Consider the following 19,261-nt stretch of genomic DNA (forward strand, 5'->3'; position numbering starts at 1 on the left):
TATTATTACCAGATACCAGTATATTTTTCTAGAGATGGTCAGTATATATTCAAACAATATGTGTATGTATATCCCTGTATTTTCTTCTTACAAAAAATGTAGCTACTTAATTTTATGTAGCATTTTATTCATTTTATTCTATTTAAAGAAATGAAGAGGATAAAGCAGCACATTTTCTTTAATTAAATATAGTAAACCTTTTAATAAAAATTTTTGTCATTACTCTCACATAATATATGCTTCTTTGTAAACATCTTCTTTGCCAACTTTGAGTGGAAACTTAGTTTTCAACTTGTGATGCTGTTGGGGGACGTTTATTTGATATTTTTTTGTAGAGTGAGATCCAGTTACGTAAAGAAGTAGAGACAAGGCAACAATTGGAACAAGTATTAGGTGATCATCGAGAGCTCATTGATGCTCTGACGGCTGAAATTCTTCTTCTTAGAGAAGAAAATGCTGCTACACAGGTACTCAGATGAGATCCCAATTTTTATGTGTTCAGTGGTATAAAACATCTTTAAACATGTACTAGCTTCTCTTAAAGTTGTTTTTGGTTTAACTGTGTTGATGTGATTACTTATCAGTCTCATTATCATCAGTGGTAGCTATTATTGAACATTTATTACATTGGAGGTATTATAGTAGAAGCTTGGAAATAGTATATGGACTGTCTCCCTGTCTTTTAAGAGACTTATTATTTAGTGGGAAGACAGTCTGCACTTAAATTATAACTACCACTGTTAGAGTAGTTAATCCAAAATGTGAAATGAGTGTTATAATAGCCACTTGTAATTTCAAAACAGCAGAAGATAGCTTTTGAGGAGTCCTTTTGCAGTTATATCAGATGCTGTTTATAGTTGTTCACAGTGTTTTCATATTTGTTACATAAAGTTCTCTTTGCTGCTTGACTGATTGCGCCTTTTCTTTTTTCAAAGACTTACACAGTTCTCTTCTAGAAAACCCATTGCTTCTATGCTGCATTGAGCATTCTTCCTTTGTGTACTTCTCTTTTTTGTGTGTGTGTGAGATGGTGTTTCACTGTGTCACCCAGGCTGGAGTGCATGACACCCAGGCTGGAGTGGACCTCCTGGGCTCAAGTGATCCTACTGCCTTAGCCTCCCAAGTTGCTGGGACTACAGGGGTGCACCACCATGTCCAGCTAATTTTGATGTTTTTAGAGATGGCATTTCATCATGTTGCCCAGGCTGATCTTGAACTCCAGGGCTCAAGTGATTTGCCTGCCTTGGCCCTAAAAAGTGCTGGGATTATAGGCATGTGCCATTGCACTCTGCTTCTTTGTGCAACTCTGATACTGACTGGATATTGGTATTGAGTTTACCGAATTACGTTATATATGTACTTGTCACTAAGACTGTGCTTATTGAGTGTACACAGTCTATTTTATTCGTCTTTTTTGTTCTCATATGGTGGTTATTATTTATTAGCCGGAAGAGAACCGCTTGTCTTATTTAGACAAACAGTAGTTAGAAGATAAATTATTTGTGTTAATGGACATTAGATATAGATGTATAATTTTTTAAAATTGATAATATAGGGCCAGGCACCTTTAGTGGCTCACACCTTTAATCTCAACACTTTGAGGGCCGACGTGGGAAGATCAGTTGAGGACAGGAGTTTGTGACCAGCCTGGGTAACAAGTGAGACCTGTCTACAAAAAATAAAAATATTAGCTGGGCACAGTGGCATACGCCTGTAGTCTTAGCTGCTTGGGAGGCTGAGGTAGGAGGATCACTTGCGCCTAGGAGTTTGAAGCTGCAGTGAGCTATGATTTTGCCATTACACTCTACCCTAGATGACAGAGTGAGACCCTGTCTTACACACACACACACACACATACACACACACACACGCACACTTGATAATAGAGTTCACATACCATTAAGTCCACCCTTTTAAAATGTACAATTCAGTGTTTCTAGTATACTTGAAGTTGTATGCCAGTACCGTTATCTAAATCCAGAACATTTGAACATTTTCCTCACTCTAGAGAGAAATCCTGTACTCTTTAGAAGTACTCTTCATTCTCTCTTCTCACCAGCTCCTGGCAGTCACTAACCTACTTTCTGTGTTTGTGGATTTGCCCAATATGGATATTATGTAGAAATGGAACAATGAAATATGTGGCCTTCTTTCACTTAGCGTAATGTTTGAAGGTTAATATGTTTAGCATGTATCAGTACTTCGTTCCTTTGTATTGTCCAATGATACTCTATTGTATGGATATACCATATTTTATTTATCCCTGCATTAGTTAATGAACATTTGGGTTATTTTTACTTTTTGTCTGTTACAAATAATACTGCTATGAACTTTGTTATACATATTTTTGCAGAACATATGTTTTTAATTCTGGGAAGATGTGCAGTTTTAAAATGTACTAATTTATTCAATATATATTTATTGAATATCCACCATGGGCCTGGTACTGTTCTAGGTACAGGAAATAGAATAGTGAACAAAATATAGAAAACTTTACCCTCATTGAGCTTACATTCTAAATAAATCCTAAAAAAAAAGTGGAAGTATAGTAAGTTAGAGAGTGATATGTACTTCAAAGAAAAATAAAGCACACAAAGGCACAGAAAATACATAAGATGGGGTAGGATGCAATTACAAATGAGATGGGTCATGCCTGTCTGAGGAAGTGACATTTGAGCCAAGACCTGGAAGAGGTGAGGAGTGAGCATGTGGGTCGCTGAGAGAAGAGCAGTCTGGGCAGAGGAAAAGCAAGTGCAAAGGTCTTGTGGTGGGAGTGTGACTGGTGAGCTTAGATTCATCAAGGAGACCAGTGTGGCAAGAGTAGAGTATGGGGAAGAGAGAGAGGCAGAACACAAGATCAGGTAAGCCGGATTGCATAGGGACTTGCATGCTGGTTAAAGACTTGGGCTTTTATGCTAAGTGAGATGGGAATACATATATGTAAAGACAAGAGATGTGATTTGTCTTGGGTTTAAGAGGATCACTCTGGGTGTGTTGAAACTAGATCAGAGATTGGTACCCTTTCTTGGGTCGCAGTGCCCTTAGTGTCTTATAACACCCCTAGGCCAAAAGAATCCCTAACAATTTTGCTTATTAAGTCCAAACAACTATGTTCTAACAACCGATTGTTTGAGAAAAACTGATACTTTCTCTTAAATAACTACAATTATTTACTAATAGGTTATATGTACCTTTTGAGCACTGTACCACTTCTCAAAGTGTGGAATCATATGGGATACAATCATTCTTAATTCCTGTTCCACACTGATTTTCCTCCAAAACTGTTTTTTTTTTAACCTACCGACTAAAAACCCAGCCTTGAGAAGATTTGACAGAGTAATGTAATGTAGTCTGACATTGAGACTGTGAACTGTCTTGAGCTAATAGTTCACCAGTGTGTGACAGATGGCAAGCACCACTATTTCCTTTGAAAATTTAAATTTTCCTCTGCTGCCCCTGTAAGTTCACTTTAGTGACCTGAGGTGCCTCAGCATACAGTTTGAGAACAGTATGGGACTAGAGTAGATGGCCAAACAAAGCAGAATATTAAATTAGGAGTTACTGGAATAGTTCAGGTGAGACATGGCAGCTTGGGTGTGAAAAGTGCCCAAGTTCTGAATACATTTTGAAGGCTGACCACTGGAGTCTGCTAATTGATTAACTATGGAGTGAAGCAGAGGATATTGGAAAAGAGTCAAGGGTAATTCCAAAGTTTTGGGCTGAATGGTTAAAATGATGAAGTTGCCATTTACGAGGTAGAGAAGGCTTTAGGAGGAATGTGGTTTTATATAGCTTAAGTTTGAGAAGTCTATTTGAGTTCTAGATGGAGGTGTTGAGTAGGCTACAGGATATATGAGTGTGGAATTTGGGAAAAAATTTGGGCTGGTGGTATAAAAATGTTTACTACATTCAGCAGTACTGTTAATATTTCTGATGTCTGGCTGCACCTGACTTTTATCTAATGTCTGTATCTCTCTAAGCATGCATGAGAAAGATATATATGCTTAGAAGTTTGTTACTGGCTGCCAGCCTTTGATTTTCTTACTTTGTTATTATTACAGGGTGTCAGCAATTTACAGAACTCTCCTTTTCTTCCTTCTACCTGCAATTTTCTCTACTTTTAAGAACCATTTGCGTAACACCAATATGTAACTTAAGAAAGATGAGCATTATATGGTAGTGATCGAACCTGATGTTTTTAGATGACCTACTTATATCATCCTTGTAGAAAAGATTAAGAACAAAACAAATTCATCTAACCTTCTGGGCAATCTGGTTGACTCTTACATGTAAGAATGGAATTCCAAACACTTAACACATTCGGTAAATCTATGGGTAAGGTATTTTGTGGGTGATCTTTTAAATTTAAAAAAAAACCTTATGTAATATAAAAAAAATACATACACATATACACAGACAAATATGAGAATATATACATATATAAAATTTAGTGTTCTCTCTTATGCACATATATAAAAACCAAGTTGTAATTAATATTCGTATTAATTACATACAGAATTTTGTGCTTTTCTTTTTTCCCTTAACATTATTTCATATGCATTACCACAAATATTTAGAGTGTTCACGTTTGTCAGTTTAAATGCCTGGGTGATCTTCACTGTTTCCTCCTCCTCATGTATCTCTGTCTCTTGCGGGTAGCTTAAGAGTCAGTTGGGACATCTATATGAAGAGGTTCTGTAAATGGAAAGCTCTGTAGAAAGGTTAATTCTTAATGTTATAGAAGGGTATTTATTAATTACTATTTCATGATTTATTTAACTATTTCCCTATCATGGGACTATTGAAATATTTATAATTATAGCTAGCATTGCTTTAATTTGAATGAAAGTCTCAAATTCCTGAAATATTTAAAATGATGCTATTATACATGTGTAAACACACATATACTTTGTGTGGTTTGCTTTCTAGGTGGTGGTTTGATGTTTGATATGCTAATAATACTATTTCATATGTTTTCCTCTCCAGGCAAGACTTCAGCAGTATATGGTCACAACAGATGAGCAACTTATATCACTCACACATGCTATTAAGAACTGTCCAGTGATAAATAATAGACAAGAAATTCAGGCATCAGAAAGGGGAACCACAGGTAGAAGAGTTATGGACAGTCCAGGTGAGTGTGGTCTTATTATCTCAGTCTGTCATTAGACGTAATGGCCTTAGGTAACAAACCAAACCCTAAATCTCTAAACTTATATAGACTTATTGACTGTTTATGCACGTACAGTATTGTTCCTACTACAATTGTCACTCCTTTCCAGCTAATATTGGATGCTTGCTCATGCCAGATACCTAAGTCTTACATGTATCATTTCAATTCATCTCATAATAGTCTGATGAGTAGGTGTTATTGTTATCTCCATTAGTGTTATCCTCAGAGGAAACTGAGGCTAAGAGAGCGTTGGTAACTTAGCAGTCACACAGGTAGAAAGAAGCAAAACTGCACACCTAGACCAGTGAGACTTTAGTGCTAGCACTTTTAGCCGCAGTGCCCTAGATTCAGAAGAGATGGCTTTGGAAAGAGAAAAATACTGTTTTAGAAATTCATAACTTTTGTTCGTATGTGGTAGTGCTGTTTCGAAATTTTTTCCTCATCTCATGTGCCATCATATGCTACAGGCTGAATTGGACATGTCCGGTTTTTCATGTTTTTTACTTTTAAGTGAGACTTTGATGAGTGTCTGTAAGGAAAGTGTTTTATGTATTTAAAACCATTTTCTTGGGATGGATTCTAAGAAGTGACTGACCAAAATTTAACTTGCATGAGATAAAGTCAATGGCTAGGGCAGGTCTCTGTCTTCTGGTGGAGTCTTGCTATTAATATCTGAGTCAAGGAATATGTTAGTGCTTTACTGTTATCTGAGTTAAGCTTCACTACCGAGAATGCTTTTAATTATCTTATAGGTGAGAAGGTCTGGGAGTTAAGTGTATTGTAGAATTATTGTTAATTTTTGTTATTGCCTGTGGAAAAAGAAAGATTTATGTAGGTGAGACTAAAGATTTATGTAGTATCTTCCTGAATCTCAGCTCTTGTAACTCTTGTAAAATAATATGGAATGTGACTATGTTGTGATAATGCATGACCTGTGAAGCTCCTTGTTTTGTAAGGAGCCTTGTATGTGGAAGTCAGTGCATTAATATGCCCCATTTTAGCCATTTTGTTCCTTATTATGACCATCAAAAAGCTATCCATAACAATTAATGAAAGATTCTGCCAGTCTAGGCAACATGGTGAAACCCCATCTCTGCAATGAATACAAAAAATTAGCTGGGTGTGGTGGTGCATGCCTGTAGTCCTTGCTACTTAGGAGGTTGAGGCAGGAAGGTCACCTGAGCCTGGGAGGTCAGGGCTGTAGTGAGCCAGAATTGCTCCACTGCACTTCAGCTTGGGTGACAGAGTGAGACCCTGTCTGAAAAAAAAGAATAAGCCACATTCTAGGGTGCCACATTGATTTTTTAGGATTCCCTAAGTGGCTCACTTTTCATGGCTTTGAGGTCCTAGTGCCTTTCTCAAAAATAGTAACTACTTCCCAGTACTGGCCCCCCAGGAGCCTGCCCATGAGTTATTGGCAGATGAGGATACAACCTAGAAAGTGAAGGCTCCAGGAGCCATGTGGATTCATGTGGATTTTGCACTCTACTGAGATGCATTTAAGAATAAATACCTGAAATGTGCCCATAGTTTCTTTTTGTTCCTATTGTACGAATATCCTCTCATCTTCTTCAGAGGGTCCAGTTGTAAATACCAATGTCTCAGTGCCATTGGTGTTAGAGGAAGAAGTGGTTGAATTCCCACAGGAAGAGTTGCCTGTTAAACTGTCTCAGGTGCCAAATCCTCCAGATAGCATGAATCTGGCCAAGAATTTTCCAGCACATATTTTTGAACCAGCTGTGTTGTTAACACCACCCAGGCAGAAGAGCAACTCAGAATTCTCTCCTCTGCAGGACGGTAAGGCTTCTTCTAAATTTACATGTAAGTTGTGTTTTATGCTTCATTTGTGCAATGTCTTGTTTTCACCATTACCTGAAAAACAGAATTGAAAAAGACATTGATTGCCACCCATAGCCTTTGAGCTGAAGGAGGAATTTTCATACTATGTGTGTCATACCTGTGGTGATGTGACATTTAATTAATTTTATCGTATATCTATTTTATTAAACATTGTAAGTTTTAAGCTTAGATCGAAAGATCAGAGTCCTTAGCATCAAGATGCAGAGTAAGGGGAATCCCTTTTTTTTTTTTTTTCCCCTATGGCCAGGAGCATATGAAAGAGCTAAAAGCAAGAGATTATACTCCAAAGAATAACGAAAGTTAGACCAATGAAAGGTGAGACCTGTGACTTTAAGGGTTTTATAAGTCACATCTGGTCATCATATTTACCTCTTTCTCATCAAAAGTTTTCAGCTCAGTCAGTTGAGGGAATCTTATAATAAAATGTAATGGGCAATTAAAAATAGCTTTAGAGTTACTTTTGCAGCTCACAGGTAGAGTTTTGAATAAATGTGTTAAGAATGTATTATTAATTCTTAGCTCAAAGACTCTTAGGGTTCATGAATGGTCTTCAGAAGTTCCATGGACAACTTCATTGTTGGGAAAATTAAATTTGTCTCTGTGTACATTTTTTTTTTCTGGAACTATTGTTTTTTCATTTTCAAAGAGTTCTTTAGTCAAAAAAAGAACCACTATCTTAAACTCTCTTCCAAAGTTTTTTGAAAAATATTATTCAGGTTTGATTAGCCTGAATTTTTATTTCTTTGAAAAGATTTTTTATGTTCTTACTTACATAGGGGAACAGAAAAATAATTATTATTGGGACATACAAATTTTGTGTGATTTTCTGCACTTGGATGTATGTTTCCAAAAGGACATGAAGAATCCCTAGGGGTTAAAGAAAATGACAAATCCTTGCTATTAAAAATTTTGTTTTGGTATTTATAATGCAGATGTAGCATCTGTCAGATCAGTGTGGTGCAGTGGTGACAGTGCCAGGCTGAGAGTCAGAAGTGCTGGTATCTTGGCCTGTTTATTGTTGACTAGCTGTGAGGCATGAGGCTCAGATAGTTAACCTTTTCTAGACCTAAGTTTTTCCATCTATAAAATGAGAATATATTTCTTTATCTTTAATGTTCCCTCTAGCTCTACCATTGTATGATTCAGTATTTCCTCTTCAGAGGGCTAGACAGTATTATTAACTCAGGCAAGATTCAGGAAATATGAGTTCAATTCTGATTTCTATTCAGGCTAGACTTTTATTCTTTAAAGTAGTTGTTCAGCTGTTTGCATGTTGCTAATAGGCTTACCTAATGATCTTTTATTAGATGTTGTAAGTATTTTTCTTTGTTGATGGTAAAATAGCTTAAAGTTCTTTGTAAGCAACAGTTACAATAAATATTTTTACTTTGATCACAAATGTACTAAATGCTTGTTAAAGCAAGTTTGTCAGGGATTGCTATAGACAACATTTTAATAGTATCTTCAGTAAGTATGCATTTAAAATAACTGCCCGTTTCTTTTACAGTGTGCAGACAGAGCTGCTTGCGAATATGTATTTGAATTGGTGATGTTTTATTATATTTTTCAAGCATTGTGTTTGGAATACTCACATATAAAGAATTATTCAGTTAAACAATATGCAGATGAAAATGGGTGATACATGGGGCTCTTCATCAGCATTCAGTTCTCTTTTAGGATAGCTTTGTCTAATAGAATTTTCTGGATTGATGAAAGTGTTCTGTATCTGCTCCATCCAGAATGGTGCCACTGGCTGCATGGGGCTAGTGAACACCTGATATGTGGCTTGTGTGACTGAGGAACATACTTTTAAATTTTATTTAATTTTAATTAACTTAAATAGCCACATATGGCTAGAAACTGCCATATTGGACAGTATTGCTCTAGAATTTCACATCATAAATATATTCCTCTAGCTATTAATTTATTTCTGCCTTTCGTTACAGCCATGCTTCTTGAATAAGTTGTGTGTGTGTATTTGTGTGCAGTTTCATTTCATCTTCCGGTCTCCCATTCATTCCTTAAAGTGTTTATTCTAATTCTTATTTGTATATGGTATTAAAAAAAGTACTGTCAATTTAAATAACATCCAGAGAAAGGCTCTCTAAAAGAAACCGATATTTATTCAGGATTGAGCATTGCAATGGGAATATGGTGGGCATATTCAGGGAAGTAAAGGAAGATAGGAGTTTTTAAAGGGGAAATGAGGAGGATTATCTAAGTTGTTTTGAGATAGCCATCCTTGGCTACAAGGATCAATAACAAGGGTGGCATCAGCTTAAGGTTGGACAGGCAATTGTTGGGCAGATGTCCTTGCAGAATTATTTTTTGTGCAAGGTCGTGGTGGCCTTTGTGCAAGTTCTGGTTTTTGAAGTCTCCTGAATTGTTGTTGTTATCAGTCACACATGCATGAGAACCCTTCCTTCATGGCTTTTTAAGGCTCCATTTATCAGTCACTTGTGTCTGTTAGAGTGACTCTGATAAAGTCACTTGTGCTCTGACACAAGTTACTCAATTTTTTTTGTTGTTGTTTTGAGATGGAGTTTCACTATGTTGTTCAGGTTGGAGTGCAATCTTGGCTCACTGCAACCTCTGCCTCCTGGGTTCAAGCTGTTCTCCTGCCTCAGCCTCCCGAACAACTGGGATTACAGCCCTGTGCCACCAGGCCTGGCTACCTATTTTTTTTTTTTTTTTGTATTAGTAGAGACTGGGATTTACCATGTTGGCCAGGCTGATCTTGAACTCCTGACCTCAAGTAATCTGCCCACCTTGGCCTCACAAAGTGCTGGGATTATAGGAGACCATGCCTGGCTCCATTTTGATCCTGACAACTTTCACAGTATATACCTGTAAAAATACACATTTTTATCCCAATTTGATTTTTGTTTATTTGGTAATTGTCTCCATAATTAATATAAAATATTTTTTGCATCTCTTTTCTTAAGATACCAACTTTATACAATAATTAGAGACGCTGTTAAAGAAGAGAGTGTAATTCACAGTAACACCTACCCTCTCTTCTCTACTCTGGATAGTTATGTTTTTATTTTAAATTTCTTTGTCACTTTAATACTTGCTATTCTTTAACTTTAGGTAGTATTTCTTGATTTCCGCTACATAGAATACTAGCTTCTCTTCCCTTCTGCTTCTCCTCTGTTTTCTGCCTCCCACCTTCAGTTAATTACACCTTCCCTTTCATGTGATTAAGTTTGATTAGATTAACCTTATCTTCTATTACAACTATGTTTCCTATGTCTTGTCTATTTACATATTGAAAAGTAAAAACAAATAAGTAACAGTTACATTTTCATTTTTAATCCATTGTGACTGCTAGTCCTTCTGCCAAATGAAAAAGTTCTTATGAAAATCAAGGTGTATTCTTATTTCGTGTTAGAAATGCTCAGACTCTTTTAGTTTGTTATGTATTTATACTGTGACTCTCTTGTTCAGTTTTTGCTTTGCATAGACTTTCAAATCGCTTTTACTCTCTTGCTGACAATAATGTGCTTTCACCATGTCTTCAAGTCCTTTAGTTATGCTCTCTGTGGCTTGGAATCTGCTATCATCCCAGAGACACCTTCTCAAAGCCCTTTAAATTTGTGGCAATCCTCACTCATTGCTCTCTGGGCCTTCTGCGTAGCTCTTATCCTGGGAGTTGGTATCATTGCACTCCTGAATTGGATCATCTGTTTCCTGGATTCTGTTTCTTATTATTTGGTTTTCTTTGACAGTTTTCTGAAAGAATCAGCAAAAGTGTATGCAAGGTAAACTCTCAGTTCTTCAAAATCTGAAGATGATGTCATTTTTCTCTTACACTTGATTGATTGATAATGTGGATAAAGAATTCTAGGTTAATAGTTCTTTTTCCTGAGAAATTACAGGCATTATTTTTTATTGTACTTTAGGTTTTGGGGTACATGTGCAGATCGCGCAGGGTTGTTGCATAGGTGCGTACATAACCAGGTGGTTTGCTGCCTCCATTCCCCCTTCATCCATATCCAGCATTTCTCCCCATGTTATCCCTCCTCATCCCCACCCCCGCCGTCCTTCCTGTAGCCCGCCTCCCTCTAGCTGACCCCAGTGTGTGATGCTCCTCTCCCTGAGTCCACGTATTCTCATTGTTCAACACCCACCTATGAGTGAGAACATGCGGTGTTTGGTTTTCTGTTCTTGTGTCAGTTTGCTGAGAATGATGGTTTCCAGATTTATCCAGGTCACTACAAAGGACATTAACTCATTGTTTTTTATGGCTGTGTAGTATTCCATGATGTATATATGCCACATTTTCATTGTCCAGTCTATCATTGATGGGCATTTGGGTTGGTTCCAGGTCTTTGCTATTGTACACAGTGTTGCAGTGAACATACATGTGCATGTGTCTTTGTAATAGAACTATTTATTATCCTTTGGGTGTATACCCAGTAATGGGATTGCTGTGTCAAGTGGAATTTCTATTTCTAGATCCTTGAGGAATTGTGTTCCTATTTCTCCACATTCTCTCCAGCATCTGTTGTCTCCAGATTTTTTAATGACTGCCATTCTAACTGGCATGAGATGATACCTCAGTGTGGTTTTGATTTGCATTACTCTAATGACCAGTGATGATGAGCATTTTTTCATGTTTGTTGCCCTCATATATATTTTCTTTTGAGAACTGTTCATATCCTTTGCCCACTTTTGAATGGGATTTTTTTTTCTTGTAAATCTGTTTTAATTTTTTGTAGATTATGGATATTAGCCCTTTGTCAGATGGGTAGATTGTCAAATTTTTTTCCCATTCTGTTGGTTGCCAGTTTGATCTAATGATTGTTTCTTTTGTTGTACAGAAGCTCTGGAGTTTAATTAGACCCCATTTGTCTATTTTGGCTTTTGTTGCCATTGCTTTTGGTGTTTTAGTCATGAAGTCCTTGCCTATGCCTATGTCCTGGATGGTTTTGCCTAGGTTTTCTTCTAGGGTTTTTATGGTGTTAGGTCTTACGTTTAAGTCTTTAATCCATCTGGAGTTAATTTTATTGTAAGGTGACAGGAAGGGGTCCAGTTTCTGCTCTCTGCACATTGCTAGCCAGTTTTCCCAACACCGTTTATTAAACAGGGAGTCCTTTCCCCATTGCTTGTTTTGTCACAGCCAATATCATACTGAATGGGCAAAAACTGGAAGCATTCCCTCTGAAATCAGGCACTAGACAAGGATGCCCTCTCTCACCACTCCTGTTCAATATAGTATTGGAAGTTCTAGCCAGAGCAATCAGGCAAGAAAAAGAAATAAAGGGTATTCAATTAGGAAAGGAGGAAGTCAAATTGTCTTTATTTGCAGACGACATGATGGTATATTTAGAAGACCCCATCGTTTCAGCCCAAAATCTCCCGAAACTGATAAGCTACTTCAGCAAAGTCTCAGGATACAAAATCAATGTGCAGAAATCACAGGCATTCCTATATACCAATAACAAACAACCAGATCAAGAGTGAACTCCCATTCACAATTGCTACAAAGAGAATAAAATACCTAGGTATACAACTAACCAAGGATGTAAAGGATCTCTTCAAGGAGAACCACAAACCACTGCTCAGTGAAATAAGAGAGGACACAAATAGATGGAAAAACATTCCGTGCTCATGGTTAGGAAGAATCAATATCATGAAAATGGCCATGTTGCCTAAAGTAATTTATAGATTCAATGCTATCCCCATCAGGCTACCAATGACCTTCACAAAACTGGAAAAAAAAACACTTTAAACTTTATATGGAACTAAAAGAGAGCCCACATAGCCAAGACAGTCCTAAGCAAAAAGAACAAAGCCGGAGGCATCACATTGCCTGACTTCAAACCATACTACAAGGCTACAGTAATGAAAACAGCATGGTACTGGTACCAAAACAGAGACATAGACCAATTGAACAGAACAAAGGCCTCAGAAGCAACACCACACTACTACAACCATTCAATCTTTGAAGTTACAGGCATTATTCCATTGGTTTCTAGTATTCAGTGTTCAGTTGAGATGTCTAATAATGAGATGTCTTTTATTTCTTTGTATTGGACCTACTTTTTTTTTCTGGGAAAGCTTTTAGGATCTCTGTTTTTATCCTGAAATTGCACAAAGTATGTCTAAATATGGGTTTTTACCTTCTTGCACTGTGAGACACTAGTTGGACCTTTCAGTCTAAAGACATGACTTTCTTTAGTTGGAGAAATTTTATGTTGATCATTGGGATTTTTTTTTTTTTTTTTTTTTTTTTTGAGATGGAGTTTCACTCTTGTTACCCAGGCTGGAGTGCAATGGCGCGATCTCGGCTCACCGCAACCTCCGCCTCCTGGGCTCAGGCAATTCTCCTGCCTCAGCCTCCTAAGTAGCTGGGATTACAGGCATGCGCCACCACGTCCAGCTAGTTTTTTGTATTTTTAGTAGGGACAGGGTTTCACCATGTTGACCAGGATGGTCTCGAACTCTCGACCTCGTGATCCACCCGCCTCGGCCTCCCAAAGTGCTGGGATTACAGGCTTGAGCCACCGTGCCCGGCGCAATCATTGGGATTTTTTTAATGTATTTGGCCTTGCATCTTCCTTCTTACATTCTGGAAGATTTTTTGACTTTATATTCAAGCCTGTCTTTTGGATTTTTAAAATTTTGTCAATTGTATTTTCGATTTCCAAGCAAGAGCCCTTGTCTGTTGTCCTTTTTTCATTGACACTTATGAATGCGGTATCTTCCAGAAACTCTTCTGAGGATACTAGTTATAATTCTATTATGAATTCGGTTACATTTTCTTTCGTACCTGAATTTTTCTTCTTGGTCTGTTCTATTTGCCTTTCTTGGCTTTTTCTTCTGTTGTCCATTTATATTATAAGTTGAATATTATAGGTAGCTGTCATAAATTTTCTTTTCTGTGATGTAATAGTCTAGGTCTGTTTTCCCAGTAGACTTTCCCTTATGTGGTTGCTTTGTGTATATAGGCATGATATGCTAACTGTGGGCTTCCTTTTGGAGTGTATAAGCAAGATCCAGCCATTCAGTTGGGGCTTTTACATATGCTGTTTCCATCCTTGATTTTTTGCTTAGAAGGACAGTTCAGGGAAGTGGTATGCAGCAGCTTGACTGGCAAAAGTATACAGTAGTCAAATTTTCAAGTAATCCCACAGATTTCAGTTCTGCTTCTCACTTTCTTCCTCTGTACCTGTCGGCTTTGTGGCTGTAGCCTTTTCGGGGTCCCCCAAAATATACTGGCTTTCACCTGTCATTTTCTTCTAATGTATGTCTATTCTGGACTGTGGTTTTTTTCTCAGTTGTACTCTTTCACATACTTTCCATCTACTCCCAGTCTTCCAGATATTTGCTGAAATATCTTGTTTGCTAGTGATTCTCTTCTGAGACTATTATTTCCTTTTATACGTCCATGCTGTCAATGAAAGGAGGTGAGATAAATGTGTGCTCAGTCTATAGTCTTGAACTAGAAGCATCCCTCCTTTCAGTTAGGACATTCCACCTAAACAACTCTTGCTAAGGGCTCCCGTGGCCTGCCTGTTACTAAGTCCAGGGTACACTTTTCTATCCTTATGTTTCCAGGTCTGACAGTGGTATTATGCACAATTAACTACTTTGTTTCCTTGATGCCATGTTTATGTAATATTTTCCTTATCTTTCCAACTGCTCCATTTTAGTATGCATTGCGGGCATTTTCCTCCTTTACCTGATCCTAAATTGAGTTCCTCATGTTTTGAGACTGATTTCTTTTCTCCCTCTACTCTTCTCTCTGGATAATCTCACTCATTCTCATGGCTTCTAATACCTTCTAAATGTCAGCGACTTTCTGTTTTATATCTGTTTTCGGATGTCTCTCTTGATTTTTAAACCCATATATTCATCTGCTTGGATGGATACACAAATGGATCATAGGGCGTCTCAAGCTCTTGATGCATCCTTCCCTCAAGTCGCTCCTCTTGCCTTCAGCATCTCAGTAAATGTGATCACTGTCCACTCAAGATGTGTGTCATCTTGATCTGTGTGTTTTTCTCACTCCCCACTTCCAGTTCATTGCTCTCAGTTCTTTGCCAAAATATTTCTCAAATTTATTTACTTTTCATGATCTCTAATGCCAGTATACCTTAGTCAGAGCTACTATCATCTTTCTTCTAGACTATTGCAATTGCTTCCTGGATTTCCTGCTTCCATTTCTGCTATCCTCCAATTACCTGCAGCATTTAAGAAATGTAAATCAAATCATTGCCAGACCTTCTCTAGTTTTTCATTGCTCTTAGATTGAATTACAAAATTTTTAACATGGCCTGAAAGGTTTTGCCAGAAACGGCCACTGCATACCTCTCTCATCTCCTGTTTTTTCAGTTCTCTCCTTGTTGCTATGCTACAGGTAGGCTGGCCTCATTTCTTTGCTCTTTCCTGTTTTTTAAGCTTTCACATATGTTTTTGTCTCTGCCTGTAGTGTCCTTTACTCTAGTTCCTATTACATATGTAATTATTTAAAAATTATTTAAAAATATTTAAAAATACTCCCTCAGAGAGGCCTTTCCTGGCTACCTGCTATTTAAATTAGGTACCTACACATTCTTCCTCTTTCCCCAAGATTCCCAGATTTGAGTTAATATGTGTGTTAAAATGTGAACTTGACAGGTGGTTTTTCACGAGGATACTGACAAAAGCTTTAAGGGATATAAAAAGTCTCTGTACTTGATTATGAGGGGTGACATTGCTGGGGTGCTCTCTACTGAAAATAGTTTAGGTATTCAGAAGCCAAATCCTTCTATTAAAATACTTTTATAACTACCATGGTGGGCTAATAAGTACAGTGCCAGTGTACGGGAAAATAATACATTTGTTATCTTTTAATTCTTATCTATAGTATTGAGAAGGACTGTTCAAACTCGTCCTGCTCCCCGAATTCCTCCAACTGTGGGAATAATGGAGAAGGAACAAAATTGGGAACAGAAGACCTTACCTATTGACACAGACATTCAGAATTCGAGTGAAGAGAGTCGTCTCTTCACTCAGAGGTGGAGAGTCTCTCATATGGGAGAAGATTTGGAGAACAAAACTCAGTCTCCTTTTGTTAACCTCTCTCAGCCCCTCTGCAATTCCCATTCCAACGGTCAACATTCAAGAAACCCCACATTCTCAGAAGAGCCCCCAGTACTGGGAGATGGGCAGCAGCTGAGAACAAATGAGGCATTAATACAAAGAAAGGACATAGTGGCACGAATTGCTGAGTTGACACTGCAGAATCCAGCTATCAAGGCACATATGAATAATACTACTGAACCCGGAGGAGAGCAAGGGGACGGACTCCGGGAGTTGAAGAAACAAGAAAGTGCAAGTGACATGATTTCTGTGAGTAACATTTAAGGATTGATTAGGGACATACAGGAATTTAAATAGGAAGGAACTTTAGCTTGAGCATCTTAAGAAACTTCTTTTTAGAAGTGATCCTAGAAAGCTTTGAGGCTAGATGGCTTATGCTTTGGCATGTCCTCAGTACAAGAGGTCCAAGCTATTTATCAGTCAGTTGTACATACAATACAAGACAGCATAAAAGGAAAATTACATAAATGAAAAGACAAAGATAAAATGTGTAGAAAAGCTAAGGCTAAGTTAGAAATGAAGTTTTAAGTATGAAGTACAGACTTAACATTACTTGAATGTTTGCCACACAGCCACACGTTGATTGAAAGTATTTTTATTCTTGGAGTGGCGCATAAGAGTATTGGTCCTCAACTCATTAGTAGTTAATTTCTGAGGACATAGAATGCATTTTCCTATAGAAATGAGGGGTTTTAAAAATTTTGTTTTTGAGTTGGAGTCTTGCTCTGTTGCCCAGGCTGGAGTTCAGTGGCCTGATCTCAGCTTACTGCAACCTCAGCCTCCTGGGTTCTAGCGGTTCTCCTGCCTCAGCCTCCTGAGTAGCTGGGATTACAGGTGCATGCCACCACACCCGGCTAATTTTTGTATTTTTAGTAGGGACAGAGTTTCACCAAGTTGGTTAGGCTGGTCTCTAACTCCTGACCTTGTGATTCACCCGCCTCGACCTCCCAAAGTGCTGGGATTATAGGCGTGAGCTACCGTACCTGGCCTGTTTTGTTTTTTTTGAGATTGAGTCTCACTCTGTTGCCCAGGCTGGAGTACAGTGGCGTCATCGTGGGTCTCTGCAACCTCTGCCTCCTGGGTTCAAATGATTCTCCTGCCTCAGCCTCCCAAGTAGCTGGGAGCTGTGCACCACTATGCCCAGTGAATTTTTGTATTTTTTGTAGAGACAGGGTTTCACCATGTTGGCTAGGCTGGTCTCAAACTCCTGACCACAAGTGATCTGCCTGCCTCAGCCTCCCAAAGCGCTGGGATTACACACGTGAGGCACCATGCCTGGCCAGAAATGATGATTTAAAGGATTATTAAAGCCAGACTTTAATATGCGTATTAATCATTTTGGGATCGTGCTAAAATGTGGTTTCTGATTGAGGAAGTCTAAGGTTGGACCTGTGCATTTCTAATAAGTTCCCAAATGATGCTAGTGCTGTTGGTCTCAGGATCATGCTTTGAGTAGCAAAGGTCTGCATATTATAGTGCAGGAGTTTTGTAAGCTAAATAAACTTTGCGGGCTAACCTGGTAACTTAAAATTTCATTTCCTTGTTTCGGGGGGAGACAAGGAAGTCTAAATTCCAGCTAGGGAGAATTTTTCAAAGATCTCCAAATGCTGGTTCCAGTGATAATAGACACTTTCTTTTATCCCTTCTAGAGCCAAGTCAGCTCCTATCAAGTTTCTGATAGAAGGAGCTGGGGACTGTCACAGGGGATTAGAGGCTCCTGAGGTGCTGCCTCCATAAGGGCTTTAACAACAGTGCTTGGAGGGCTTTGGTGAGGAAGGTCAGGGTGAGGTGGGCCATAGAGTAAGGGCCATCTCTATCAGCACTGGCTCATGAGGAATAAGGACAATATGGGTGTTGAATCATGGAAGTAGTAGACAGAAGGAACTGGCAGAAGAGGAGCCAGAAAGGAATGTTGCTAGTAGGAAGCAGTCATTGGTAGTGGTGCATACCAACTGCCTCAAGTTTGAGTCATTGGGAGGTATTCATATGTTTGTAGTTTTGAAGATTATTCATAACAGGCAACTCTTGGTTTAAAAAAGAAGAGTCTATCTAATGTTTTGCTTGCCTGTTTTTTTAATTAGTGTATAGATCAGGCTAGAAGGCACTAATATTTCTGTCCCTGCTACCCTCTTTTGTTTTAATTGGAAATACAAAATGATCTTTATTTCATACTTTTTTTCTTATTTATTTATTCATTTCTAATAGACATAAAGCTAAAAATCAGTGATTTTTTTATTAGGGATTATTTTTTCCCAAAGAGAAATAAAATATTTAGAAATGAAAGAATGAAATAATTAGGAATAATGAAATAGGAATGACATAAGCACATTAAACATATGCTATATTTTTTGGGTGGCTATTTTTTACCATATGTCTCATATTTATTTCCAATCACCAGCTATTCTTGAATCAGATACCTTAGGCCAAAAGTGGCCTGGGGAGGCTGGCACATGGTTAGAAGGAGTAACAAGATTCCCAGAATCTTTGTCAAATGATGCATGTTTGAAGATTGTAATTATAGAAACTTCTGTTTCAAAGATAGCAGATCCTGTTTTGTAATCTGTCAAACTACAGATCTCTCTTCAAAGATGTGTGGTATTTACTTAGAGACCAGCTCACTAGGAGTAGTCTCTTTGCTCTTGTGATCTTTTGTGCAGCTCTGCAGATACTAAGAGGTACAGGAAGGCTTTTCCCAGAATATGTGCTTAGACAAAGGGACTGTAAATTCTACTGTGTGCTCATGATTCGTATTTGTATATAAGGGCTATGAATAGTAACTTGCTGGCACTTAGTAGAAAAGTCAGAATTGTGTCAGAGATTTTTCAGTATTGAATTTGTGCTTCTTTTTTTTCCCAAAGGCTTTTCCAGTAGCACAGTCTCTAGCACCAGGTAGTATGGAGGAACGGATTGCAGAATTGAATCGACAAAGTATGGAGGCTCGTGGAAAACTACTGCAGTTGATAGAGCAGCAGAAACTTGTTGGTTTGAATCCTTCTCCACCAACGTCACCTGTTCAGTTACCTCTTAGAGCATGGACTGGTTGGTCACAAATTCATGATTTAAAAACTGGAAATATGAAGGTTTTCACTTTTCTTGATTTCGCAAGTTCATGTTGAGTCAAAAGAAATACCAGAG

At 38.0% G+C, this 19,261-nt stretch overlaps 1 protein-coding gene across 4 annotated transcripts in view; it reads left to right on the forward strand.

Annotated features, from left to right (window-relative positions):
- SPICE1 (spindle and centriole associated protein 1) overlaps positions 1 to 19,261 on the forward strand; it is a 68,595-nt gene that overhangs the window by 40,881 nt on the left and 8,453 nt on the right. For 2 of the 4 annotated variants that reach the window (XM_074404360.1, XM_074404362.1), the window contains 5 exons: positions 336 to 467; positions 4,987 to 5,134; positions 6,749 to 6,994; positions 15,891 to 16,375; positions 18,985 to 19,165. In XM_074404360.1, the coding sequence (XP_074260461.1) occupies positions 336 to 467; positions 4,987 to 5,134; positions 6,749 to 6,994; positions 15,891 to 16,375; positions 18,985 to 19,165 (1,192 nt within the window). The remainder of the gene's footprint in view (positions 1 to 335; positions 468 to 4,986; positions 5,135 to 6,748; positions 6,995 to 15,890; positions 16,376 to 18,984; positions 19,166 to 19,261) is intronic. The other 2 variants (XM_074404363.1, XM_074404364.1) reach the window with 2 other exon arrangements.

The sequence above is a fragment of the Saimiri boliviensis genome, chromosome 8, assembly GCF_048565385.1.
Source record: "Saimiri boliviensis isolate mSaiBol1 chromosome 8, mSaiBol1.pri, whole genome shotgun sequence".
Lineage (NCBI taxonomy): Eukaryota > Metazoa > Chordata > Mammalia > Primates > Cebidae > Saimiri > Saimiri boliviensis.